Source organism: Onychostruthus taczanowskii, unplaced genomic scaffold, assembly GCF_017590055.1.
Source record: "Onychostruthus taczanowskii isolate IOZ18803 unplaced genomic scaffold, ASM1759005v1 scaffold25, whole genome shotgun sequence".
Lineage (NCBI taxonomy): Eukaryota > Metazoa > Chordata > Aves > Passeriformes > Passeridae > Onychostruthus > Onychostruthus taczanowskii.
Genome location: NW_024499796.1, coordinates 6,498,274 through 6,526,153, shown reverse-complemented (window position 1 = coordinate 6,526,153; position 27,880 = coordinate 6,498,274). Strand labels below are relative to the sequence as shown.

The 27,880-nt window shown below is 48.2% G+C and overlaps 2 protein-coding genes across 4 annotated transcripts in view; both read right to left on the bottom strand.

Annotated features, from left to right (window-relative positions):
* NUP214 (nucleoporin 214) overlaps nt 1-13,750 on the bottom strand; it is a 38,790-nt gene extending 25,040 nt beyond the window's left edge. For all 3 annotated transcript variants that reach the window (XM_041406678.1, XM_041406679.1, XM_041406680.1), the window contains exons 1-17: nt 13,661-13,750; nt 12,090-12,285; nt 11,311-11,462; nt 10,848-11,052; nt 10,315-10,385; nt 9,879-9,942; nt 9,518-9,621; nt 9,114-9,220; nt 8,900-8,966; nt 8,262-8,385; nt 6,239-6,400; nt 4,718-5,171; nt 3,239-3,414; nt 2,631-2,722; nt 2,226-2,315; nt 1,742-1,891; nt 1,354-1,512 (exon numbers count right to left, since the gene is read on the bottom strand). In XM_041406678.1, coding sequence (XP_041262612.1) covers nt 1,354-1,512; nt 1,742-1,891; nt 2,226-2,315; nt 2,631-2,722; nt 3,239-3,414; nt 4,718-5,171; nt 6,239-6,400; nt 8,262-8,385; nt 8,900-8,966; nt 9,114-9,220; nt 9,518-9,621; nt 9,879-9,942; nt 10,315-10,385; nt 10,848-11,052; nt 11,311-11,462; nt 12,090-12,285; nt 13,661-13,702 — 2,415 coding nt within the window. In that variant the 5' untranslated portion in view covers nt 13,703-13,750. The remainder of the gene's footprint in view (nt 1-1,353; nt 1,513-1,741; nt 1,892-2,225; nt 2,316-2,630; nt 2,723-3,238; nt 3,415-4,717; nt 5,172-6,238; nt 6,401-8,261; nt 8,386-8,899; nt 8,967-9,113; nt 9,221-9,517; nt 9,622-9,878; nt 9,943-10,314; nt 10,386-10,847; nt 11,053-11,310; nt 11,463-12,089; nt 12,286-13,660) is intronic.
* Nucleotides 13,751-15,602: 1,852 nt separating this feature from the next.
* AIF1L (allograft inflammatory factor 1 like) lies at nt 15,603-27,710 on the bottom strand. The gene is made up of 5 exons (XM_041406623.1): nt 27,609-27,710; nt 23,061-23,127; nt 20,034-20,075; nt 18,709-18,871; nt 15,603-17,050 (listed from the first exon to the last, which is right to left on the bottom strand). Exons 1-5 carry the CDS (start codon nt 27,684-27,686, stop codon nt 16,963-16,965), a joined length of 438 nt encoding a protein of 145 aa, XP_041262557.1. The 5' UTR covers nt 27,687-27,710; the 3' UTR covers nt 15,603-16,962.
* Nucleotides 27,711-27,880: the final 170 nt, after the last annotated feature.

Genomic DNA, 27,880 nt, shown 5'->3' with positions numbered 1-27,880 from the left:
CTTTCAAGATACAGCATGGAATTCTAGTGGGACCTCTCCAACCTGAAAGCAAACCCAGTTCTGCTGTGGGCTTAGTGTTAAATACTGCCAAGCCCAGGTTTCCTTTCCACAGCACCTACGTGGCAGCAACTCTCTGGATACCAAACTGGTAGAGCTGGACATCAGAAAAGTCTCAGGTATTGAAAACCTCATTGAAAACTAAGACACAAAGCTGCCTAAGGGAGCTTTCCTCACCCAGGAGAATGGGGATGATGTAGACTGAGCAAAATTTCAGAGTCAGCACACAGCTTTCTCAAAGCAAACTTTCACAAAGTTGACCCAAAAGCTGTCTCATTCCATTCATATACACTTCCACTTCTTTCCCACTGTGTTCTTCTTTCCTCATGCTCCTTTCTCTACACAGTGAAACACATACTTCAAGATTATCATCTCTCTGAAGTCTCAAGCATAAGCTGTAAATGTCACAGAGACACGCTGGACATCAAAGCAGGCATGCAATTAAGACTGTGAATCAATCAACAGAATCCAGGTGAAGATTAGAGATCAGACCTAAGAGAAATTACTTTGTGTCAGCTGATTTCTAGTAACTGCATGCATGGTCTTGATACCTAATGCCACAAAGATGACATTCAATTATGCCTTCAACCTGCCAGTCAAACCTCTTGAGAGGAACTTATCAGTGTATAAAAGACCAAGTATCATTTGTAGGGCACATTCACTCTACTTTGCTTAGGGTTAAATAGCCTTCATCACCAGAGCTGTAACAAAAAGTGCTTCACCCCTACTTTCTTTCTTGTCTTTGAAAGCCTCTTTATGTACTGCTGGTTATTTTCCTTTGTGCTCCAGCTTTCAGAATATCATTAAGCTTTATGCTCCACCATCCATGAAATTAACCACACAATTCTCTAAGTCATAATAAATCATCAAATTGTTCCATAAGGCACTTGCTGAAGATAAAAATAATTCCAAGAACTCTTCTATAAAGTGTAGGAAAAAACCCAACATTCTTTTAACTAAATCCCTGAGCAAACACTACAGGCTGAGAAGGAACAGGATGTCAAGAGCCACATTCTAAGATTAGAATAGACATGGATCTCAGGTGAACTACATCCCCTTCAGAAGGAGTTTTGAATCATCACTGCAAATGGCAACAACAGAGAGGAGCTTCAGGAGAGGATTTCCAGCATCTCTTGCAATCTTATGGAAAGCAAAGCTCACCACACATTTACTAGACTATTTACTGAAACAGCAAATACTTAGGGCAGAACAACAATGCTGAGCATTCGCACACACAAACCTAAGTTTTATTTTATTTAAAGCTCTCTCTCAGAAGTTGGCTGACATGATTCATACCTGAAGCTGTGCTTCACTCTTGGGATCCAAAGGTTTCTTATAAAGCAAGTGTAAATAACCTGAGCTATGATTCTGTTCATTCTGTTCTTTAGCCTCTTCTACCCCTGCAAATCCCTCCAGCAGCGTTGTCTTCAGAATACTGATATCTCCATGAAGTGACTGCAAAGTGAAATAGAAGAGATGGGACAAGGTTCAAGGTAACATTTTCTACTGCCATTTCTAGCACAAGGGCTTCTGCAAGCATCTGCCTGAAGGCACAAAGGCAAATGCCCCCTCATTAACACAGCAGAATGAGATATTCCATCTACAGTTCTGCTGCAGCAGGTTAAGGAGGAACATCAGGTGAGGAAGTCTCTGCTGGTTCACAGCTTGAAGACAGCCTGCTCACCTCTGTTGTCTCTTTAATTTCCAAGAGGAAGGTGTGAAGATCATCTGACTCAGTTCGCAGCATCTTCATTTCCTCTGGAGTTCCAACTTGGAAACAGGCTTTGGAAGTCCGGGCCTTCAGCTCCTCCATCTCCTTTTGGAAATGGGCAATCTGCAAGGCCAAGTGGAAGAAAGGGCAGCCACTGAAAACACAGCAGGGTCTGGAACAAATGTCTCAGCTCTTGGATCATGCCTCATCCACACCATAAACACTGGTCACTTTGCAGCCAAAGCAGGAAATTCTTCTTGAACATTAACAGGAAAGAATGCTCCATCTTCTCAACACAAGTGACTGAAGATGACTGAACAGGACACACAAACAACAACTAAAACAAACAACTAAAACAACTAGGCTGATCATCTTAGGAAAAATTTCCATTCTGATTCCTAAACTACTTACAGACACCATCAGAACACAGCTGAACTGAAGTGCTTGAAAATCTCACCTCCTCCCTGATTCCTGCTATGACAGGGTCTGACTCCTTCCACTGGTGGATCTGTTTCTCTAAAGCTGTGCTGGGGAGTGCTGATTTGCCCTGGGGGCAAAAAAATAGACAAAACCAAAACCAATATTAAGGATATATCCATTGCAACAGGGAGCTTAGAATATTAAAAAAGTCATGGTGTTAGAAACTCCATTCAGACACCCTGATTATAACATAGGTCAAGATACAGCTCTCTAAAGACATGCAGAGAACATTGTTTAGAACCACAGATTTGCTACTGTTTCAAAATCAGAACTAGCTAATTCTTTGACCTAAGAACACTAGGTTCAGTCCAAGGAATTCTAAGCAATTAATGGGCCATGAAAAACATTCACCCTCCAAAGAACCCAGTCAAGTTCCTGTTACCTGAGCAGAGCTTGGCTTTGCTGCTGATGGGGTGATTTTGGGTGTCTTCTGTACCAAGGGAGTTGAAGGAGTATTTTGAGCAGGACGTGCCACTGGAATTTAATAACAACAGTAGTTGATGAACTTATATAAAGCTTGAGGAAACAGGCTGTGATCAGAAACAATCACCACTATCAAATCCAAAAGCAGTAGTGCTATGGGCCCCAGTACAAGAACCTTCCTCAGGTGCCTTTTCACTTCCATTCAACTTCTCTTGTGACTACTTTGAACTCTGGCCAATGCAGATGGAAGGTAAGGCACTGATTTGTGTGGCTGCCCAGAAACATTGAGAGCACTGAAAATGCCAGAACTTCTGGGCAAACTTAAGCAGCTGAATATAATTATTTCACATGTGGCTCTTTGAGAAATAAGAGCACAAATGGAAAAAATGCTCAGTTTCAAGACAAAGTGATTCACATCACAATGCTGTGCCAATCAGGGAGGGCCTCTGGAGCAGGAAAAGCAACAGGAAAAATAAGCAAGAAACCAAATGAAGCTCCCTGCATCCTAAAACTTTTAGAATGTTTTTCATAATGCATTATTCCCAACAATAGGGATCAGACTCCTACCCGTGGCAGGCACAGGGGATGAAGTCTTCAGTGGTGTGGTAGGAAGGGCTGCAACAGGCGTGGACTGGCTCAGAGCACCTCCAGGAGCAGTTTTGGAACTGGTTGAGAAGGAAAACATTGTGGAGGTGCTTTGCCCACTGCTGCTTGTAGGAGAAGAGGTGTCTACAGCACTGAACCTGCAACAGAATGAATAAATGAGTGAAGGAATGAATAAATGAATGAGCACCCCCTGGGATTAGCAGCTGCTCAAGCTCCAGATACAAAATCACGAGTGTAGCTTCTGGAGATAGTGGGAAGGAGCCATTCAGGATAATTTCTGAATACATGGAACCACAAGGACTTCTATCTTAGATCCTCCCATGAGCAAAAGCTAAATGCCAGCAAAAAACACTACCCTGCTTCAAATGCACCTCATAATTTTGTTCCAGCTATAGCAAATCCGAGCTGCCCTTCAGTGCTCATCTCAGAGTAAGGCTCAAACAGAAATGCTGCAAGAAAATATGAATTTCTATTCATTTGCAAACTCAGCTCCTCAAGGCAGCCAATTTAAATATTCAGCCAATTCACTGGTGTATCATTTGCTTTATACATAAAATATAAAAAGTCCTAAGAGCTCCCATCAGATTGCAGTGTAGTAAAGATTTTTCTAATTCAAAAATAATCATTTAAACCATCATAAACTTCTTATGGTGCATTTACATGAAAGTTCTTCTCCTTAAAAAGCAGCTCCAATTAACATAGCTCTGCATTTTAAACTACTTTTTCTACAAATAAAGAGCAAGTCAGCCTCAGGAGTTGGAGGGAAGAGTGAGTATGACATCTGAGAACACTCAAACCCTTTTTGCAAAGATTCTAATCAATATTAGTTTTTTTCAGTCAGTGTGAACAAGCTTTGAAGATTCCAGATCCTGTGCTCAGTGAGCAAGTGTCCATTTAAGAACAGAACCAAAAGGGTCTGACACCTTCTCTGCTGAACACAGAGTGGCAAAGCAATCCATCAGCTGTGGCTCCAGCTTCCTCTCAGGCTGGGGGTAAGGAACCTTCAATAAACTGTCAGAGAACCTTGTGCTATCACCACCCCACTAAAACAGTCCCAGACAGAAGGAATTTCCTAGCAGTCCTTAGCCATGATTTGCATCAAACCAAAGCACAGAATCACTGTTTGAGGCCTATGAAACAAAGATATAACCACCACCACCACCACCCGCCCCATCTCTGGCAATTTATCAGTTTAAATTTTTGGCACTGTCCCCTGACTACTACCCATGAACAAAACCTCTGGCATGGGAAGCACTGAGGGTTTCCACAGCCACGATACTCTTGGATAAAGAGGGGCTTCCTCAGTGCTTTCCTGAGAATGTGGGGAACTGCTGTCAGGGCAAAAAGCCAGACACCATCTTCAGAACTACCATACACTATCCATGCCTGCAGCAATTTAACAAGTATCCAGCCCCTGCATTCACTGCTAAATCTATTTACTTCTCATTGAGGTTCACTTTGACTGAAGAAGCTGAAGGTGCAAAAGATGACTTCTGTGCAGGAGCTGTGGAGAGCAATGGACCAGATGAGCTGTCTGCAGCTGGCTTAAAGTTCATGGACCCAAAAGGAAAAGTGGTGGCAGGAGCTGTTGTAGTGCTGCCTACAGAAGCAGGAGTCACAGATGCCTTGGAAGAAGCAGAGGAGAAGGAGAATGTTGCTGCTCCAGTCAGAGCAGGAGTCTGGGCTTGCTTGGAGGCATCAGTGGCAAAGGAATATGCTGGAGGATCAGCGCCTGTGGAGCCAGGAGTCTTCACAGCTGAAGGCATGAAGGAAAAAACAGCTGCTCCACTCCCTGCTGCAGGCTGACTTGAGGTGGGCACAGTGGGAGCAACAGCTGGTGCTGTGTCAGGCTTTAGAGAAGTTGGAGGAGTGGTTGGACTTGTGGCAGCACTCCCTGCAGGAAGACAAATGGGAAAGGAGGAGGCTCATTTGGCTGCACTGAGTAATGGCAGAAGGTATTGCAAGGCCAAATCTGTTTGATATGGACAGCTCAGCACTGCTTCTCTCACTGGACAGTGAGGAAGAGAGATGGGAGAGCTGGGCTTGCAGTCCCCAGTCCCAGCAAGCTATACAGAAACTGTACAAAGTCCTGATCAATAAAACAGTCTGTTCAGATTAATGTTGTCTGCAGTTTCCTGTGAAAAAGCTTCACCTTACTCCATTGATTTTGATGAGGTTCCTGCCATCTCAAATAAAATAGGCAGTAAGCATACAAGGTAGCCAGCACTGCAGGAAGGCAGGCTGCCAAAAACCAGCTTTCTGGCTGGGAAAGGAGAAGCAAATTTGGGCACAGGGAAGAAAATGGTGCATTTGCAATTATTTCTCCATGAATGCAGACAAGCAAAACAATCATCTTACCTGCCCACATCACACTACACAGGGAAACACATCTATAACTAAAACAAAACTACTCCTCTTCACCTGCTGACACAATTTTCACAGTGCTGAGGAAAGCTTTAAATAGGATTTAAATAGAATTTTGTTTAAATAGGATTTTTCTGCAGTCAAACCCCTTAGTTCATATCATGACCTCCTGTGGCAAAACTATGAAGGAAAACCATCACCTCTCTGAAGTGTGCAGGCTGTGCTCAGAGCTGGGCAAAGAACCTCCTAAAACTGGTTTGGTCCTATTCTCCAGAGGCTGATTGCACAGGAAAGTCTAAGTGCACTGCCTGCAAAGTGCTTGAGATCCCACAAACAAACAGGTTTAAAGGTTGGACTTGATGATCTTAAAGGTCTTTTCCAAACTAAATGATTCTGTGATTTGGTGAACATGACTAGGTATTTTCACACACATACACAAAAGACAGAGAACAGTCAAAACACCCAAGGACTGCTCCCCATTATCATTATGAAGAAAAAATGTTTTCTGTGACCGCATACAATTGACTACTGAACTGACAGATCAGTATGACAAAGATCCACAAATCCAAGTGCTCCCTTAAGCCCCTAAGCACTCACCTGCTGCCTTTGGAGCTCTCTCCCCTACCAACTGCAGCGGCTCCGGGGTCACAATAAGTGACCTGACTCCTGGGTTTTGGTTGATCATGTGAAATGGGCAAAGCACACCATCCGTAGAGAGCAGGATCAGAACTGGAGCTGGAGCAAGGATCTTCTCATCACCTGCCAGAGACCACACATGTAAGTCCTGCAGTCAAAGCTTCCTATTCTGTTCCTACTGGAATTGCCTCCTTCATGTGACTTTCTTCACACAATATTTCTTACATTTCTACCTTCTTGCTTTCATTTGCATCTTTGTTCCCTTGCTTCTCTGTCAGTGCTCAGATCTCTTTCTTTATCCTTTTGTATTCCTTCATGTTCCTGACTTCATGTTTCATAAAAGGGTTATTTGACAATTGAATGTCATCTCCTGAATGACAAAGCCCAACTTTGTCACCCATCAATTCCTGTGCCAAGCTTTTTCAGATTTTGAAACAGTCATTTTTCCTCACTGATACTCTGCTCCCTCCTTCAATTCCTTTCAGCAATCCCCACATTCCACTGGGCTCTGTCCCCTCATTAACATTCATATGCATAAACTACAAAACGGAATTGCTACACAGGAAGCTTTTTAACTTTAAAGAAAGCCAACATCAAACAAATATCCTCGTGATCTGAACCACTGATATAAGATACTTGTGTTTTATGCAGCTGCTTTGTGAGTCTGCTTCAGTACAAAAATTCTCAGAACAGTTAAAGGCCCCAAAACACTCTCTGTATATCTAAAATTCTGTAATGGTTTAACTGTGCTTAATTACACGCAAAAAACCCAAACCCAACACATGTAGAGTGCAGGAAAAATCTGCTATAATCATGGTGCTTTGTTTGTCAGGCAGCACAGTGAACAGCCATTTTTCTTTACTATTGGTTCTTCAGGAAAACCATGCTAGGGAAGGGCACTTTCCACTTGGGAACAAGCTCCAGAACAAATCAGGTTTCTCTGCAACCTAAACTTGCTGTGAACTGCAAAGCCAATTAATGTGTAGCCAAACTCTTGTGTCAGAACACAGAGAATGTGTTAGCAAAAAGCTTCTCCAAAAGCTTCTCCTTTCTAAAAACTCTGAGGCAGCACAACACAGGCTTTAAAAAATTTGTCCTGACAGATTTCTTAATCCAGTAACTGCATAGATTAACAGAGAAAAGGCTTCAAATTCAATATGGCATTCAAGTACAATGTTTGACCTCAATTCCCTACTGTAGGTTTTTTTTCAGGTAAAGGTCTCAGTTAACTGGCACCCTCCTGTGCTCTTCAGGAACTCCTGACTGCAGTACCTTCCACTCTGCCTGAAGGCATCTCTATTTCCATCTGTCTCTGGCCTTCAAGGTAGAATTCTCAGAATTCACTGAGAGACAACACAATAGCTCAGATGTAGCTTCAGACTTTGACAAAGTACTTTGAAGGGCCTTCAGGCAGCACAGAAGGTACAGCAATAACGCAGCTGAGATGTAGAGCACAGCAGGGTTTAGGCAGTACAGACCCCGTGCTTTAATGCAGAATTAAAACCTACGCATTCACCTCAGCGATCTTTGCTGTTTCTGGCTTTGAAACCAACCCACTTTTCCTTTAGATCCATGCAAATGTACTTGATACAAAACAGTTCTGCAAAAGGACATAAGTGACAAGAATAAAGAACACCTCATGGGCAGCCTGAAATCCCCAGTGTTAGAACACAACTCCTTTAAACTCACTAAAATCCCAGTTCTGAGGACAGATGTAACTCAGGAGCTTTGTTTGCCATGTCTGTTGGTGTCATATCCCAGGATGCAGAAAGCTCCAGGAAAAAAATGTATTTAACACTTCACCCCTGAATCCTTACCCAGAAGTAAGGCCACGTGCTGTGGGTTTGGTATTAAAACAGCAGGAGGTGTGTCAGTCTGCCTTTCAGAATGATCTCCTAGAACTCTGAGCACAAAGCTACCCCTCAAAAATATCAAATATACCTAGATTTTGGACTACTCCACAAGAAAGGTAAACAAAACTTACTGATCACGATGGGCATGTTACTGGTGTAGTCCACAGCAACACCAACGGGGAGAGTGTCATCACTTTTATCTGTCAGAGGAAGTTCTGCTCTGCTGGAGTCCTCCAAAACCCACGATTCCCAGTTCTGCAAAAAGTAAAATTATTGTTACATCGACTACTGCTTTCCTGTGACCAGCTGTCTTCAGCACTCCAGCTTACAACAGCTGAAACACCAGCTAAAGAGTATCTACTTAAATCTGTCAGATTAACAAATGCCAGAAAGATCAGGGTCCTTCACAGATTTGTATGTGACTTCTCATGCATCACTGCATGTCAGAGATCAGACATTTTTAATGCTTAACTTCAACTGATTACTTCCCATCAATCACTTTATTATAGTGAGTTCGACCAAATTTGAGACTGCCAAGTGAATAATGAAAAACAGACTTCTGGCACTTGGTTCACACATCTCTTGTTCATCTAAGAATTATCTTCAGATTATGTACAATTTGGAATCTTGTTTAGTTTTGGGATGTCTTAAAAAAAAATCAACATCTCATTGTATTCCAGGTCTTATATAGGTTATATTTGGAGAAAGAAAATGTACGTTTGCACAGATACAACACAAAATATATTCCAAAATTGATTGAAAATGTTACCTGATCCCCCTGCCTGGCAAGAATGCTGACTTCTGTGGAAGCTGCTGAAGCTGCCAGAACTAAATCCCTGTAAGCATGGACACAAACAGGTTAAAACTAACATGACAGTCCACTACAAGGTGTACAAAAAGGAGGAACATAATCTGTGGAGAAGAACTGATTCCTCAGACATGCATACCAAGGGAAGGACTTTGCCATGATTCCTGCCACTCACCATTCCTCCACAAAATTGAGGAAGTAATGATGCTGTCTCTCAGTGCAGCTCGTGTAACATGGCTCCATGAAATTCACAAACTTCTCTGGTCGCTTCTCTTCCTTTTTCTGTAGGATCAACATTGATAATTTATCCTTCAATGCACAAACCAAGTAAATTCCCTTAAATTTGACAGTATCAGCACACACCAATAACGTCACAATTGGATCTCAGCAGAGAACAATTTACTCATTGTTTTTCAGGTGGACCCTACTTGTTCCACTTAATCCCCCAACCTCAATCCCATGATTTACAGCAGTACCAAACTCAAATTCTACACGGTGCCAATATCAACAACAAAAGCAACTCTCCATTGTCATGAACAAGCAACAGACACTTGTGTCACTGTGACTGCTGGCACTTACAGGCAATATGGCTATGACCACTTGTGGAGACATCTCCAGTGTCCCATCAGCCTCTGCATACACGATGGCAAAGACATACGTGCCAATCCAAAGTACATCCAAAACTGAAAGAGAAAGCAAATACCTCAGCCAGAAGCACTTTGTAGTAATACTTTCTTGTTGATTTTAGCACAGCACACAAAAGGAAATGACAAGCAAATGGCAACTAACTCCTAAACTATCAAGCTTAAGAATCACAGAAAATCACACTCTCATTTCATAACCAGGGCTATACAGCTGCTATAACTAAAGACAACAGGGGGAACAATGAGCAAAATACTTTTGAAGAGAAAACAAGTTAAAAAGTAATAAAAAGATGCACCTTTAACAGGATTGTCCGAGTCATAAAAGGGAGGACAAGGGATTACTTTCTTCTCCTGCAGATTCTGCAAATAAAACAACTTTTAAATAGACAGAAAAGGCAACGAACAAATCCAATTGCAAGTTTTGCAAAAAGCAGAGAGAAGTGGTTTAGAATTCACCCATTCTTTAACAATCATGGGCCACTCTGAAATCATGACTTCAGTGACCAGTGCAAACCTTAAACTAAACCAAATATTGGCCTAAGACACTTGAATATTACTGAAGCACTTGGGCAGCATCACGTGGCTCACACCATGTGGCACCTAACCAAATTCTGTAGTTTGTGATACAAAAACCAATCAATCAACCAAAAAACCACAACCAAAAACCCAAACCAACAAAGTACCATATTTTAAACTCCTGAAATCATGAGGCCTTAACACACCAATACTCACAGGCAGATATTGCACCACAGTGCCATTTTGCCTCCCTGCAGCCAGTTGTTTTCCCTTTGGGCTCCAACACACTAGGCAAAAAAAAAAAATAATAATTTCATTTGCCTTGAGGAACTGGAGAGGTCCCACAAAAACAGGACCAATAAATTAAAACTGCTATTTTTTCCACTGAAAAAAAATCATGAATCTGAATCAAACAAGGCATCATCCACTCATAGAGAAGGCAAGACTATACAGGTCAAAACCCAACAGGTGATGATGCTTATTTGCTTGTTTTCCTGGAAATGAGTCAAGCCTGAGACAGCACAAACCGCAGGTGGTCACGTTTGGTAACACACAAGACTCAGCTGCTTCAATCAACTGGGAAAGAGTAATTCCATTGCAACACATTTTCTGAGTATCACTGAGTTTAAACCCTTTCCAATTTTAAGAAACATCCTCCTGAGACAAGCAACCTGTGTTTATACACCACTTAATCAGTGTTTCCTCTTTAGTGTCCAACATTCTGCGTGCCCTCCAAGGCTTCCACTCACCAGATGTGACAGCAGCAGAGGATGGGAGTGTGGCATAGACCTTCACAGAGTCTGTGACCTGCAGGACAGAGATGCTGCCATCAGACAGGCAGACGGCCACCATGGTGGGACTGGCAGGGTTCCACTTCAGGTCGTTGACCATGGCTGCACTCCCCGAGTCCTTGGCCAGTTTGTGACAAGCAAATGCATGTTTCTGCTGTTTTGCCTTTCAGGAAAGAGAAATACACAAGACAGTCAAAGTGGAGCAAAAAAACCAAACTCTCCTGAAGCCACAGTTCAAAGCAGTTTTGACCTGCCTATAAATTAACGACTGATAAAAACAAGCAGATTTCGAGCAACTCCTTCACAAGACAACCCTCACAGAGACAGAAAATCCCACCCCAGCTACACTTCTCCTCTGCTGTCTTCTGAAAAAAAACCCAAACCCCAAACCCAAGGCAAAGCCACTTGGCTCATGCTGTACCTGATTTAGGAATGTGCGGACATCAAAAAAGCTGATGAAGGAGCCGACCTCACTGGACATCATACAGACAGACAGGGTGAGATTGTCACAGCTCAGAGCCAGGTGCTGCATAGGAAACTTCATGGGAACCAGAGTACTCTGAATATTCTCCACTTAAAACACAAAAGGAAAGGAAGATGGAATGAAAGGGACAAATTTAAATAGCAGGAATTGTTCTTGTAAAACGAGACAACAAATTTATGCAATAATCCTCAGTCCCATGAACAGCAGCTATCAAAGGTAACACACAGAAAAACTGAATGAAAGCAAATCCCTTCATCTCTATCAACACAGTCCTGACAGTTGCCAAATTTCTAAGAAAAGAAAACACCACTTTCCTTCCTCAGTAACCTGAGTAATAGTAAATGGAATTTTTGGCTTTATTTATGTATGTAGATAGTGGAGCAGTCACTAAGGAGAATGAAAACCATTTTGCACTCAGGTGGTGCAACAGTGGTTGCTTCCCCTCTCCTGGACAGTCATTTAGTCAGAGTGGGTGACTGAGTGTGACAACTCCCTCAGTGTGTCCCCTCCACTCTCATACATCCCTGGCACGTGCACAGGCTCAAAGAATGGCTACCAATCATTGTTCCTGCCTTCCCCCACAAGAAAATGTGGCAATTCAAATGCCTGACCCAGAATGGCAAGGACTGTAACGTGTATCAGAAGCCAAGAGCTCCATGTCACAAACCCCTATAAATCTGTCTCTGCCAAACCCATGAGTTTCAAGTGTGTGTTACCAATTTTATTGGGATCTTCTCCCGGCTGTTTCTGCATGAGAAGATCTCTGGTGTGGAAGATCTGCAGGCTGGTCCCCCCTCCAGCAAAGACCAGCCCATATTTGTTGGACACTGCGAGGAGGCTGGAGCGCTCTTTGGGAAGATCATCAGGAGCATCAAAGATGCGAACCTTCTTCAGTGCTCTGAACTGAAAATCCTGTTTGAGAGAGTTGGGAAGAGGCTGTTCACATGCTGCCCAAGAGGAACAGTTTACTTTGGCTTCTCTAAGACAGTAAGTGCAGAAGCCTCTGGCCACTCCATCACATTTTCTGTCTCATCCATGAAAGACTGAGATCAACTACTTTTTCCCTCCCCCCCCCCCCCCCCATTGGTTAAATCCCACTTATACCCAGTGCTTGTGTTCATAAAATCTGCCTGGGACATCTAACCTTCTCAGGAGCACACCAAAACCAGCCAAGGGATACAGGAGAAAAGAGAAAGGAATAAAGAAAAGATGGGACAGGACTGAACAAAACTTGCTACTACATGCACACATTTGCTAACCTACATGCCAGTAACTCCAATCAAGCACCTGAGTTATTCCCAAATAACTGCCACTAAATAAGTACATTCCTGCAATCTGAAGAAGATGTAGGAACTCAGAAACTTCTGCAAAACAAACAGCCCAACCACCCTGTTTGTGAGGGCAGAAGGCAGCTGCACAAAGACCCATAATCACTCCAGGAATCTGTTCCCCCGTGTCCCTTCTTGCCCAGCCTCACAGTAACACTGGGTGACACAGGACAGGCTAGGCTGGCACTATACAGCAAGACTCCAGCTCACCCTGCCCCACAGCCACACTCCCCCAGACCAAGAGATCCCAGCACAAGGCATGCTGACAAAGGATTTGGAAACATATCACTCTTCTTCCAAAACAAGGTTCTCCAACTCTCCTTGATCCCTGAAACTGCTCAAGGCCAGGCTGGATGGGGCTTGGAGCAACATGGTATGTTGGAAAGCGTCCCTGCTTGAGGCAGAGGTTAGAACGAGGTGAACTTTATGGTTCCTTCCAACCCAAACCATCTCCCCAGGCATTAAACACCCTTCCACACCAAAGCCATGCCAGCCTTCCCTTTTCCAACCCACAGGCTTGTACCATACTACACTGGAAAGTCCTCAAGATTGCCCAGAAAGGCTGTGGAGTGTCCCTCACTGGAGACATTCCAGACCCGTTTGGACTCAATCCTGTACCATGTGCTCTGGGACGAACCAGTCTGAGCAGGCAGCTCTGACCAGATGAGGTTTGAACCCCTGTGGTCCCTTCCAGCCTGACCCACCCTGCGGTTCTGTTTCACAAACACTGCAAGGATGCCTCAAAAAGCCCCGCCATACCCTGACCTGACCCCCCCGGTTTGTCAGCCCCAAGGTCCCAGCCAAGCCTCCCCCTGAACTCCCCGCAGCCCAGGCCGAGCCTTCTCCAAGCCCCGTTCCCCTCCGGCTCCAAGCCAAGGCCCCCCGGCCCGAGTGAAACAGCCTGTCCACCCTTCCCCCCGTCGGACTGCCCTCACACCCCCGCTGTCCCCGTGCCCCACCTTCATCTCCCGCTCGGGGATCACGTCCATGTCGTCCCCCATGGCGGCCCCGCGGCCGCGGTCCCGCCGCCCGCGCTCCGCCGGGAGAGCTCCGCGCCGCTTCCGCTTCCGGCGAGGCCGCTCTGGCCGCGGCTCTCGCTGCTCCGGGTCCTCCCAGCGGCTCCTCCCCTACCGCTGCTGTGCTTAATAAACCCTCTTTGCACAGAGTCTGTTAGATGGGGAAATATCTCTGCAACCATCGAGCCCAGCCTGTGTCCCAACACCAGCTTGTCACGCAGCCCACAGCACTGAGTGTCCTTCCTTTAACACCTCCAGGGACCGTGACCACCACCCCTCCGGGCAGCCCGTTCCGATACCTAATCACCCTTTCTGTGAAGAAATCCCTCCCAGTGTCCAAACTAAACCCCCCGGCGGAGCTTAAGGCTGTGTGCTCTGGCCCTGATTTTTCCACAGGTTCTGAGGCGCCGGGAGCCGCAGGACGCCCGTGCCCCGCTCCGTCCTGAGGGGAGCGCGGCCCTGAGGGGACAGACCCCGCTGACACCGGGCATGGGGTCCGGCTGAAGCGGGGATGGGTTCCGGCTGTCCCTGCCGAGCCATTGTGAGCCTGGCAGGCGGCTGCTCCACCCCGGCCACCAGCCCTTGGTGAGGGGCTTTGATGCTTCTCCTGTATCAGCGTTGCTGAAGGGCTAAGGAATCACAGAGACTCCCGATAGGAAGGGACGCTCAAGAGCGTTAAATTGAACTCCTGACGCTGTACAGTCCCTGAACAGGGGCCCCCACAACTCCTGACCCCTGGACAGCCCCAGAATCCCACCCTGTCCCCGAGAGCCATGTCCAAATATCCTGGAGCTCTGGCAGCCTCGGGGCCGTGCCCATTCTGCCCATTCCCTGGGGAGCCTGGGCAGTGTCAGCACCCTCTGGGGGAAGAACCTTTTCCTAACTCCAACCTAACCGTACCCTGACAGTTTCATGCCTTTCCCTCAGCTAAAATCCTGCTCCCTTAGCAGTGGGAACACAGGGACGCTCTGGGTCAGCGCCAGTGTGGGGTGGCTGAGCTGCAAACACAGAAGCTCTGTGAGCTGGAGGAGCATTTTTGTGCTTCAGGACCACACAAAAGCAGAATGTGGGGGCTTGATCATACCAGGTCCCCGATTTCTTTGCTTGTTCAAGTTTTGAGGGGTTCAGCTCCCACTCAGACAGAATACCAGCACTCAGCCCCATGGGGACATTTTGAGAAGGGCTGTTTCGAGCAGGTCATTCTCTTTTCCAGGACTTAAAAGTACAAGGATTTTCACAGAGATAAGCAGTCATGGCTTTGGGCAGTGACCTAAACTGTGGCAAACCACATCCAAGTTTCCCTCGTGTAATATGCTTCCTTTATTTCCTAACTGAACAACAGCTTCAACACACAGCCAAGAAAAGCAGGTGCATTCCCAGAGGCCACCAGGCAGCAGAAAGCAGACATGGGGCTGTGATCTCAGGGAAATTCTGTCCTTTTGAGAAACACACAGAAAAAGTGCATGCAGTCATTCCCTGGGAAACCTGGTCTCCCCTTTAGATAATTCACATCAGACAAGAACCTTGGGCAATTGCTTCAAAAGCAGAGAGGATAATAAGAAAACCCTTCCTTCAAGAGAAGCCTTGCAAGTGTCTGCTCTCAATAAACAAGTTCTTCCTTAAAACAAGCACTGGCACCTGCTCTTTTTCAGTAAGTCAGAAAAAAACACCAGTTTTCAGGAGGTGGCCTCTATATTTCATCACACAAACTCCATGGTTTCAGTCAGTTATTACAGATAAAGATCACATCAAGACAGTCCAAACCTATCTCCGGGATCTGTTTAAGGGTTTATATTAACAGACTTGGAAACCAGCTCCCTTAATCTTCAACCAGTCATATGGACCAAACTTCAGAGGAGATAACAGTAAACACTGACACACTGAGTAGCTTCAAAAGATTTATTTTCAGTCCTTGAAGTAGACTGGTGCTGCTTTTGCTCATAATTTTTCTCTCTGTTACAGTTTTGGTTTTCACACAAACAGTAGTGAGAATGTTTTTGTTGGTTTTTTTTAATTACTTAAAAGTGCAGCTTTTGGCAGGAACAAGCAGCCTAGTAGAGTTAATCAATTTCCTTTAAAAAAATGTACTTACTAAACCATTATTTAAAAAAGTTAAAAGCTGTCAGGAACATTTAAGAAAAAAGGAGGGTAAGGCCAAAGAGCAAACACCTGAATTCCAGAAATTGTGTATGGAACAAGAATCACCACAGTACCCAGAGCATGGATAGCACAGTCCCAGCTCATATTCCATATTTACAGCCCTTATTTTGCAGATTTGAGGGTGCATCCATCAGGGAAATGGATAGTCCCAGGGCACCCGGCTGAAATACATACAGGAGGTCTAGCAAAAATCAGAGGGACAGAGCAGCTGCCTGAGGACAGATCCTCATCTGCAACTGCTCTGGCCAGGCTCAGTTTGGTCACTCAGCTTCCTTTCACCTGGAGGTTTCACTTGCCCCAGGAATCCTGTGGGGCTGCAAAGGCATCACAGCTTGTTTCTGGACTCCATGGATGGGACAGACAATCACCTGCCCAGAGGTTACACTCCTGGTCGGGCCCAAGTTGTGATTTATGAGGAAGGGGTCCCCAAGATGGCATTAACCATCCTCATTTGCAGTGGCTGGTGCTGGACCCCGAGATCTGCCTGCAGGATGAGCTCCCAGAGCAGACAGAAACTGTCCCCACTCCAACAGGCTGTGCAGGCAGATCTCTGTGTCCAAGCACATTCCCCATATGATCAGACAGATGTGGGAGCCTGATTTGCATTTTGAGGAGGTCAGGAGGGGAAGAACTAAGTCCAAAATAGGAACAGGAGGATGGAGCAGAGAAGGCACTTATTTCTTTGCACCCATGAAGCCGCTCACAGGGGCTTTGTCCATGTCTGGCAGCAAGGACCATTAGGAACCTGTCCTGACAAGCACAGCTCTGAATCCATATGCTGGGAGCAAAGTAGCTCCTCGTCTGAGAAATACAGGAAGGGCAGAGGAAAGAGTAAAATCACAGGATATTTTTTGTTCTTTTTGGTCTCACATTACACTTGGTGCTACAGCTTCTGTCTAACAGATCAAGTTGGCTAAGGGATGCAGCAGAAAGACACGAGCTGGGGGTCTCCAGCTTCCCTTGCTGTTCCTCTAAGGCAGGTTAGTTGAAAACTAGGACTGTCCACAGTAAAGAGTAACAAAGCACAGGTAACCTCTGTTACAGACCAGCAAAGCAAACAGTGCCCATTTTGCAGCCTGTCCTCTTCAAGGGAGGCTGGCTATGTCTCTCTCTGGAGGTGGACCAGAAGGTTTTGGGTTGCTTTCATTGGCTTTTCCTTCAAACATCATGACCCTGCAAAACACAACAGAAATTGCCAATTTAAAAAAAAAAAAAAAAGCAAATGTATATTTATCCATCATTGGGGGTGGCATTCTCTGCTGAAAAAGAGCATCTGGCTCCCCTACAAAGAGCACTCCGATAATTAACAAAGCAGGAAAAGCCAACAGAGGGCAGTGCTGCCAGGCTGGCTTCTCTAGCAGCTACCAGGAGCGGGTTCCCAAAGTCTCTGCCGGTTTTCCTCTCAGAGCCCAGAGGATTAGCACATTTTATTTAGACAGCCACTTCCGAAATCCCCTGGGCACACACTGCATGCCAAGTGTTCCTGATGCATGAAAGCAAATACCACTCCTGGCCCACCTTGCACATAACCACACAACAGAACATTCAGAAGCCAACACCGAGCAAGCAAGAGCAATACAGCCAGGGGAGAGAGCGAAAACAAGGAGCAAGGCACTGGCTGTAGGAATCTCAAGCATTTTGTAACCACTAGCACTGTCTTCCTCCCTGAGGACTGCAGCTACGCTGGGAATGCCAGCTGCCTCGATGGATCAAAGGGCTGTACTGCTCTTAGGACGAGTTTTACATTTCTGCTCCAGCTCTACAGGGTCCAAAAGACAATGGGGTGTCTGTTAGCAAGAGAAGGGACCTGTTTGTGAAAGCTGCTGCAGTTGGGAGGAGGGATGGGAGATACAGGACAGGCTGCAGGCTCAGTCTGGTTCTGTGGAGAAAAAGGAGGAGCAGGGATGTCAGAAGTCTGTGTCTGCTTGGAAGAGGAGCATCACAAGAGAGACACAGCACACAGTGGGGAGAATCTGCCAGCAAACGTGTCCCAGCTTAGAGAAACCACGTGAGAGGTGGGTGCAAGATCCTTCCTCCCAACCTGCCCGGATAGCTGGCTGTGTTTCTAAAGCTGCCTTCAAAAAGGGGTAAGGAGGATGGAGAGGATCAGATCCTATTCATGGTGGTTACAGACACAAAAGCAAGGCCAGCCTCTGAGCTGTGAAAGGAAATGCCAGGCTTCAATGGCATGGAGATGGAGCCAAGCAAGGGTTTGGAAGCCATTTGTTAGAGCAGCATTTTCAGAGCTCTGTTGAGAGGGCAGAGGGGGCCGTGGGAGGCTAGTGCTGGCAGCCTGTACCACAGAAAACCTCTCCCAGCACAAGCCAGCTGTTTCAAGCATGTGTCCCATCTCCATCTACTGCCCATCCCTCCAAGATCAGGCAGGGACTGTGCATCCTGTGGGATATAGGAGCCAGCACTACTGGTGCTGGCAGGACCATCATTCACTCAAGTCCTGCCACAGGAGAAGTCTGTGTCCTCAAAGCCAGCAGGATCCTCAGGAAAGAGATGGGAAGAAGTCCTGCAGTGCTGAATGCCTGCACACCCTCGGGAAGGAAGGGGGATGGCTCCCATGGAGCACGTGGGAGGAAGCCTGTGCTAACACAGCAGGCAGCTCTGCTGGGAGCACTCGCCACTGCTCAGCCTCACCACAGCCTTATACCCTCTCATGGCACCCTGCAGACTCCCCTGCACAAGAGTCCTCATCTCTCTCCATGAACACTGAGTGTGCACAGCTCCAGCTCCACCAGACAGAACAGCCTGTGCTTCCCAGCTTCCCCCAGAGCAGCTCGGGGGCTGCTGCTCTCCCCAGCTCCACCCGGGACACTCACAGTTTCAGCACAGCAGAGCGTTTCCCAAGCATCACGTTGACAAAGTCCTGGTAGGAGATGGTGTCGCTGACCCCTCCTGTCACCTCAGAGATCATCCTCTTCAGCTCTAGGTGAGTCTTTGGAGCCCCCAGCTTCTCCATCATCCTTTTGACAGACATCAAATCTACAAGAGCAATCACTGCTGTCAAGGGGTGATCCCACTGAGCACAGACCAACCCTAGGGACAGAGCCGTGAGCTCCCACCTGAGACCATCTCACCCATGGACTCTGTGGCTGACAGCATTAAGCTGTTGCCAAAAGCCATGAGAAGCCTTCCAGCCCAGCTCACTGCCACTCCGCCCAGTACAGAGCATCCCTTCCCAGTTATGCAGCTCCAGATAAAAGTACCACACACTCAGAGAAGAGGGACAACTCTCCAAGTGCTCCAGAGACACGTGGGGACGGTGCTCTCTGGATCAGATTGTGTTGCCAAGAATCACAAGGATGGGGAGGAGGGAAGCAACGCTGGGGTTAAAGCTGGAGACAAACAAGCTGTGGGGAGCAGACGCCCCTGCCCATCGCCACAGGCCATTTCCTCCCATTGCACTGCTGCCTGCTGAGACCTGCGGGCCCCTTCCCTCCCGGAAGCCCTGAGCCAGGACTCTTCAGCTCCACACAGGCTTCACTTCAGCTGGAAGACTTGTGGAGGAGGGGAAAGAGGCAGCCGCCTCCTGGAAGGGCACAGCACACAAGTGGTTACACTTCAGTGTCAGTTCCAGGCCTGCAGGAGGCTGGAACTTTGTGTAACTGGTGATTTCTGAACCCAGACACGGGCTGCTCAGCTGAGCCAGACTCACACCCAAGTCCTTGGCTTCCCTCTGCTCCCTTCCTTGCAAGGCAAGGAGCTTCTCTGCACCAGAAGTGCTCATGGATTTATACAGCTCCTGCCTCAAGCCAGGCAAGCCCTAGGATTGTCCAAGTCCTGCAGCTTCCCAGCTCTGAATTCCCACCTTCGCAGCAGAGGATTGAGAAGAAGGCCTCAGTGGAGAAAAGGGAGAAAGAAGGAAAAAAAAGGATTTAGAGCAGAAAGAAGTGGAGGAGATCAACAGAACTTCAGGAGAACAGCACTGAGAAGAGCTTATATCTTGAAACAGGCAAGGAGAGACTGAGGAAGCTGAGAGGCAGGGGCTGGAAGAGCCAAGGAAGCCCCTGGCTGGCAGTGAAGATCCAAGCAAGGCTGGACATAGGAAAAGCCCACAAGTTTTCCTCCTCAACACCATGAATGCAGAGCAAAGCAGCAGACAGGCTGTGGCTCTTCCAGCCCAGCATCCCTCAGAATCACTCACCGATTTCACCTTGGTTGTTCAGGTCAAACTCCATGTATTTCTCTGGAAGAGACACAGAATTAAGTTAGCAGGACTCTAGAGCAGGGGGGTGTGCAGAGCTTTGGAGCACTGCCTGCTTACAGCACTGAAATAAAGCATTTGGTGATAAGATTGATATACTGAATTTGCTGAATGCAAAGTTCAGAGGGGGAGACCATCTCAAGGCCTGGTTTCAGCACCCTTATCTCAACTCTAGGGCTCTAGAGTTAAGTTCTCTGTAATTGTGGCTGCTTTTCATTTAAGCTGAAGGAAAACACTGGCATGAGAACAAGGTATCAGCTGGCTATGAACAGCGTTAAGAGGTTTCCAGCCAGAAAAACAAAGCTCTGGAACAGGCTCCCAGAAGGAGTAGCAAGGAAAACAAACCCCTGAGCACTCCTGAGATGAAGCTTGATCGGATTAGAAGGGGGATTAAATGACGCAGTTGCCTGCAATAATGAGGGACAGACTCCACAGTGCTCCCGTCACTGTGCTCCCTCCCAGAGCAGCACCTGCCAGGAGAGATGCTCAAGGACCACATCAAGAGGGTGAAGCCAAGAACATGCCTGGGCACAGTGATGCTGGAGCAGGTTGTTTGCCCTTCCAGCCTGCTGCCAAACACTGCTGACTTGAGCAACTCCAGCATTGTCAGAGAGAGGCAGAGCCTGCTCCAGAAGGTCTGGTTAGCTTTGCAGGACAAAAAGTTGCATGCTCTAACAGGCAGAGCACTGATTTCAGTTAGAAAATTCAGGAATTCAGTCCTGTGCAGTTTCTGCCCTTTGAAGCGGCACACCTGAGCTTCCTACACACACCCCACCCCTTGATAGCTGTTCCCCATTTAGACTTTAAGCTCTTCAGGCAAGGATTTGTCTGTCTTACAGACCATACAGCTCCCAGCACCACAGGGGGCCCCCATCACCTCAGCTCTACTAAATGGAAAGAGCAAGATGCCTGCTGGCACCATCCATTCATGCTGAGCTGGAGAAATCACCCTGCAGTGAGCACTCGCTCCCCACAACAGCCTTGGAGGACTCAAATTAACCGAGCCCTTCCAGGCTGCTCCTTTGCCCCAGGAAGGAAAATGGAAAAGACCTTTTGCCTCTGCTCCAGGGACACAAGCAGGCATATGAGCATGAACACAGAAGTGGCAGGCTAATTTAAGGAGCCAAAGGGAAGAGTGGTTATTTCACACAACGGAGTCTTCCTAGGACCTGTGCTCCCAAAGGAAATTGTTGGGTTAACTGGACTGATGAGCAAGAGGCAAAGGAATGGCTTGGCTTCACGTGGGTCTCAGCCCATAGATTACTGCTGCCATGAGCTGACCAGGACAGAATACGGAAATACCATGAACCAAAGCTATTCATGCTCCAGGCTGGAGTAAATGTCTCCCTTCAAGCATCAAGCAACCAATCCTAGAAGAAATCGGGGCTGTAACACACATGTTTAGGGACCAGAGTGATGCTTGATGTGGGACTGCCTCTCCCCACACTCTGCCTCACCAGAATGACCTTGTGCATTTTATCTGCCACCTCCCTCACCAGGGTCAGGCACCTCTGCATATGCCTGGGGCACAAACCCTGCTCTGCCATGTCCATGCCCAGCCCATGTTTTCTTTTCTTCTGAGCTGACACTTAGCCAACAGTGCAGAGAACAGAGGCAGCTTTACATCGGCCTCAGCTCACACATTCATGTTTCCCTCCCATCCCAGCAGCAGGGATACAGTGGGGCAAAAACTATGCATGGTCCCTCCCTCACAAATACATTTACACAAACACTGCATGGGGGCTCCATCTTTGCCTCCCCCAGGCTGGGAGGGGGAAGTGGGAAGGACAGCAGAAAAGAAATATTCCCCCCATCATCACACAATGAGCTGATTGTTGGGGGAGCTGGAGGAGGCCTTGGAGAGAGGGACAGGCCACGGAGACAAACTCACGAGGCAGCAGGAAGAGATGCCAAAGGCTCTCGTTACAGGGAATTCTGTGCTTGTGACCTACAGTTGCAATGTTTGAAGAGCCCCAATTGTGATGGGAAAAATAATGCGGGGCTGCAGCCAAAAGCCAAAGCTACACAAAAGGCAACACAAAGAGATTGGGGAGCACAGGAGGCTCCTCTGTGCCCAGCAGTGTAAGGGATCACAAAACGCCAGCCAGCTTCTTCCTTGCTGGATTGCAAAGCCAAAATTCAAAGGGAAATAGCAGACAATGTCTGAAATGGAAGCAAGGTCAGGTTTTATTTGGTTAGAGCCAGGCTGAGCACAAGCCTCGAGGCAATGTGACGCAGGCATGTTTTCCCAACTGCCTTCAGCCTCTGCTTGGAAATAAAGCGGGCACACCAGAATAACCCTGCCAGATCTTGTCCTGTAACCAGTCTGGGGACAAGCTCCAGAGGACTCCAGGCTTTTGAGCAGTTTCTCTATCCCCTCTCCCAGCAAAAGGCCCAAACCTAAGCCCTAGATCTGCTGACCCACTGGAGTCAGTCTTTGGCAGGAACTAGACATATCAGTACTGTGTTCCCTCTGGTGTCACGGGACTGGGAAAGAACTAAAACTTTTTGAGAGATAAAGTCCCCAACTCCTCCAGAAAACAGCTGATACTTCTGCTTTCTGGAATGAGGCTCTTCTACTTAGGAAAAAAAAAAAAAGTTTCCAGCTATTGGATCCATTATGCCAGTTAGCTTGCTGGGTAACTAGACAGAAACCATCCTCCTGGGCTGCTCCCCAGGGTTTTGCCCACACAGCAGGTTTTGTAGTAACAGCAGCTGCCAGGCAGGATGTCTGTAGGGTGACAAGTCCCTACCCTGCAAGCAGGAGAAGCACAAAGGCTTGTGTGGAAAATACCTCTCCAAAGAGTCTCACCAAGTTCCACAAGCAAGGGGGAAGCATCCATCCCAGCTCAGTCACTTGTATTTGGCAGAGAATCTCAGGCTGGTGAGATTCAAGTGCTGAGGAAAATAATCTGGTTCAGAGCAAACAGTAAGGCTCAAAGGACAGGGCGACCCTCCAGTTCTCACCTTTGAACACTGCCAACTTCTCCTCCAGGTCTTTTTCATTACTGAACTTTGGGTCACAGAGAAACTCCTAAAACAGAAAAAAAATATCCTCAAGATTAAAGATGCAAAGGAAAACACCCTAGAGGGCACCTCCAAAGGCAGCATTAGCCAGAAGACTCACAATTCCCAGAGAGTCACAGCTGAGCAACAGCACCAGGACACTTGAAAATGGGCTGAATCCCTCCACATCTTGTCATTAACATTCCAGAGCAAGGGGAATCCCTCTGATGTCTCAGATTTCCCACCAGCAGCTTGAGGGAGGACTGGACCCCACCTGCCTTTGGAATAACTGCATGAAAGCCTCTGTTCTTGCCCCAGGTTTCAGCTCCCTACATCTTTGCTTAAGCACACTTAGCATGTGGATTGGGCACTTATTTCCAGCAAGGGCTCCTAGTCCTTGCAAAAAGCACTCTTATCTGAGATTTCAAACTCTTAGATAAACTCAGAGGGCTTGCAAATAGAGCAGGCAAAGTTTGCAGAATGTCATATGCCCAAGAGAACTGGTGTTTTGGGCTTAGGAACTCTTACACCAAATATCCATTTTCCCCCTTCTACCCTGCTCAGGCTGGAGAGGAAGCTCTGAATCACTTCTGGTCAATTGTCCCTAGCCCCATCTCAAAAACCTTCAGATACCCGAGAGAACAGACCATAACATGCACAGCCAGCTCTTCTGCTGTGCCCTCACAGCAACACTCCCCACAGCTGAGAGCAGCAGGGTCTTGCTCCTGTCCCTGCCCTCCCACACCGCCCAGCTCCAGCCCAGCACAGCTTAATGACTCGATCTGTGTTCAGCAACAACACCACATTCTTCAGTGTAGAAATCATTAACATCTGCACAGCTCATGCATGGCCTGTCCAGGACAAACCCCTCGAGGGGTTAGTGGATGGAGGGCTGAGGCTGTTCCCTACTCTGGGAATGTGTTCCTCACCACTGCTCCCCGTGCTCATGGGGAAGGCAGGAGTGGGTCACTAAGCGCCTTGTGTGCTGATCACTGTTGGCCATCCTAATCCTCCTCCTGTGCCCTGGGTCCCACACACCTGGAGCTCTCCCTCCTTCCTCACTGGGACTTGGACTTGGAGCTTGGACTGCTCAGGGAATCCTCAAACCTTCACTGCCAGGTAACCACTGCTATGGCAAGTCTTTTCCCTGCAGCTGAACTAGGGTTTTGTAGGAAGCCCACTGGGACAGAAGTGACTGCCACCCCCTCCTCCCACCCCAGAAACTCCAGATGGGACACCAGAGACCACGGCCACCAAACCAGCGTGACACTGGCTTCCCTCATCACCATGGTCACCAACTCAAATTGAGAGCTGTGGTGAAAAGCAACATTTCCAGTTCCTTCTTTTGCTCTCATTTGCAAACTCAGTTTCATTTAGCTCAGTTATTTCTACTCAGGGGTATCATTTACCAGCCCAACACAAAGGGCACAATTCAGCTTTGAGACCTAGGCCCAGGCAGCAGCAGGAGTCACCAGAGACCAGAGTAGTGTTACCTGCTGCCATCACCACTGAACAGTCTCTGGAGAAGGTAAACATCACTGAAAGCCAAAACACCTCCTGGCCACCAGGTCACAGCTTCATTGCTGCCCTGCAGGAGCAGCAAGCAGCTTCCACCTCCCAGCAGGACAGCGGAAGTGAAGGCAGAGCACAGTGTCTCTCTGGGAGCAAGAAGCAGCACAGAAATGGTGAAGACTGAAGGGAATGCATCCATACGTGATGGCTGAGGGACACATGCCCAGGAGCCCACCGGCCCCTGGCAGCATGACACAAGAGCAGCGCAGGTGACACTGCACACAGGATTAGGATTCAGTTCCCTTGTATTTCGACTGGAGGGGGCTGGAGAGGCCACCAGCACCACAGCTCTGCTCCAGGTGCAAGGAAACAACAAGGAGCTGTATTTGAAAGGCATTCCACTCTCCACATTGTGTGTGAGCTGGGCTGCGACTGTGATAAGGAAAACACTCACAATGGCACACAGGAATTCAGTCCCCAGGGCCTGTGACTCAAACTCAGCGTGGCTGAAGTTCCTCCTAGAGCCCTTTGCTTAAGTTCCCATTTTAAGGGGCGTCTTCTATTAATAAGAACTGCTTTAAAAGCCTCTCCCCCGCTCCTGCCCTGAACAGCCTTTCTTGAGCTGTTGAGAGACTTTTCTAAGCCAATAAACTCAGTCAGGCAAGTCCCAGCTACCTGCCCCACAACCTGAGCAAAGCCAGATCCATCCTTGCTCCCCAAAAAGGTGACTCCAACTGACAGGCCAAGCTCTCACTGGGATGTTTAAGTGCTGAATGCCAGCCACTCTGCCTGCAGGAGCTGGGAAGGACTGAGGGATGCTCGTGCCTGCCTTGATGGGAGAAGCAGGCACCTACTCTCTAACAGGCTGAATTCCTTCCCTGCAGCCCAGAGCATTAGAGGGTAAAACAAGGTTGAAACTAATCTGTGCTGGATTAGACCTGCCACCTTGATGCACGAGGCTGGACAATGTGATTGCATTGCCCAAAAAGAGGGGAATGACCAAGAGGGGAGCCCAGAAGAGAGTTTCAGGCTGGAAGACAGAAGCCAGCACTAGGACTCAGCTATCCTTCAGCAGCACATGTGCACTCAGTCTACTGCCTGCCAGACCCATATCCCAGAGAGAGCTCTGGGGTAGAAACCAGCCAGGAAAACAGGGCTGGAGGGAGCTAATTGTTAGGATGAGACAATGAGATTAAGCCTGATAGGAATTGGGCCTGATAGGTTTTATTAGGAGCACTTGACTGTTTTACAGCCTTAGGGCTCTTCAGTGCTGGGGAAACCCCCTCCCTGGCTCCAGCCACAGTATCAGCCCAAGTTTCTGTATCAGCTGTTTGTCAGGGAGGTGTGAGGCTGTTTGCTGCACTCCCCCATTGCCACACAGAGCTGGCAAAGCACAGCAGCGTGGGGGTTGCTGCCCAGAGCACAATGGCTTCTGAGAATCCATGGGCATCTGCCACCCGTGCTATCTGCAGCTTGGTTTTGAGCTGCTCAAACCCCATCTCGTAGTGCTGAGCCAGCACACAGGGCATCAAGGATGCAAACAAGCAGCTCTGTCAGTGGGAAGTCACGTAGCTTGTTTCATTTTTGTCACCCAAACCTCAGCCAAAGAAAAGGCCAGAAGTGATGTCAGCTTAGGGGAGAGATAGGGAACCTGTCCCTTGCGTGGGAACAGCCCTGAGCCTCGGGACACAGCAGTGGCACACCCCCAGCATCCCAGGGAGCACAGCTTCCCAGACTCAGTCCTGCAGCTCCTACCAGCTTCAGGCTCGTGTATCCACCTTGTGCCTGTGTGATGCTGGAGGACGGCTCTGGAGAAGCAGAAACTGCAGTAGGTACAACACAGTCCCCTGAGCCTCAGCCCAAGGGCCAGCACCACCTTGGCTAGGGGAGGTGTGTTAGACCCAGCTACACGCCTACACGTCTTGGTGCAGGGTGTGCTGTGTCTGCCTTCCAGCAGCAAGTTACAAAGGCTCCTTTTAAACCAAGTGCTCTTATTCTACACCTTATGCCACGACATCTCTTTTCCCGCTCTTATTCCACAGCACATCCTCATTTCTAGTTAATTGAATAATTTCTAATGACTTAATTCCCTCTCCAGTGACCTAAACTTCACCTCTACTGTCTCACTGGAGGAGCATATTGCCACTTTTCAGAGCTTAGTCAGTGTGAGGGCAAGGTGAGCCCATCTCCTCTAGGCTCTCATCTTGTACAGCAATTTGATTTCTGCACTTGTAACACCAAGGTGTCACTAACTAAAGGAGCACCTAAGAAGTGCAAGAAATCCCAGCACTGTTTGCTTCAAGGTTAAAACCTTCTTTTCACCCTCAGAACTGCTCTTAGCTGGGAGGGATGCCAACAGAACTGCCCCCACAATCATGCCAAGCAAGGGACGGGGTAAGCCTGGAGCTCGGGGGAGAAGACCTTGCCTGACCCTGGCATGAAGGGCACGAAGCCCAGTGCACTTTGCACTAATCCAGGAGGTTCCATTCCCCCTGCCCGAGGTTTGTGGGACGTCCAGCTATCCTGGGCAACCCATTCACCCGCTGTAAGGAAAAGCTAGGGAGGCTGGAGTCAGCTCTGAGAAGCAGAAACTTCTTATTCGGGGAAGAAAAAGTTGAAGCGCTCGATACAGCAGAGAGGAGGTTAAAACCCTCCAGGAGAACAATAGTCCCCATTCTTGCTGGAGCACGTTCCCAAAGGGAATCGCATAGCAGTGAGCCCCCGGGCGCCCACCAGCCCCTCGGACCTGCCGGTGTGCGATGCACGGGGAGAAAAGAGCCGCCTGAGAGGGCAATACCAGCGCATGGAGAGCGATCCCGTAGAAACCCCGCTTCCTCCTCCGGCCGGATCCCCTCCCCAAAGGGGTTTGAGCAGAGGGGTCTCCAGCTCCGCCTGCACCCACCGCCCACCTCCTCCTCTTCCTCTTGCCCCGCCCGCCGCGGCAGCCCCCTCCCCACTCCCCGCGGGGGTCGGGTCGGGAGGCGGCCCCAGCCCCACCTTATTGATCTCCTCCAGCCGCCCGTCCTGCGGGGCCCTCCGCAGCCCCCCGCCGCTCGGCCGGCGCGGAGCCGCCATCGCACCGAGCCTCCCCGTGCCCGCCACCGCCTTAAATAGGGGCGGGCAGGGCCGGGCCCTCCGCCCCCCGCCCTTAACCCATTCCCCGCCCCAGCGGGCGGGTGCGGAGCCCGCATCGCCCCGCGCCGGGACGGCAGCGCGGTACCCGCGGTGGGCTGCCCGAGCACGGGGGGAGGCACCGCCGCCTCTGGGCT

What these genes read in the sequence shown, in the direction of transcription:
- AIF1L (XM_041406623.1), bottom strand. Translation starts at nt 27,686, where the DNA reads ATGGCGGCTCCGCGCCGGCCGAGCGGCGGGGGGCTGCGGAGGGCCCCG. An exon ending in GAAGTTGGCAGTGTTCAAAG is followed by an intron (nt 20,076 to 23,060) that starts GTGAGAACTGGA and finishes TGTCTCTTCCAG; the next exon opens with AGAAATACATGGAGTTTGAC. An exon ending in CGCTCTGCTGTGCTGAAACT is followed by an intron (nt 17,051 to 18,708) that starts GTGAGTGTCCCG and finishes TGTGTTTTGCAG; the next exon opens with GGTCATGATGTTTGAAGGAA.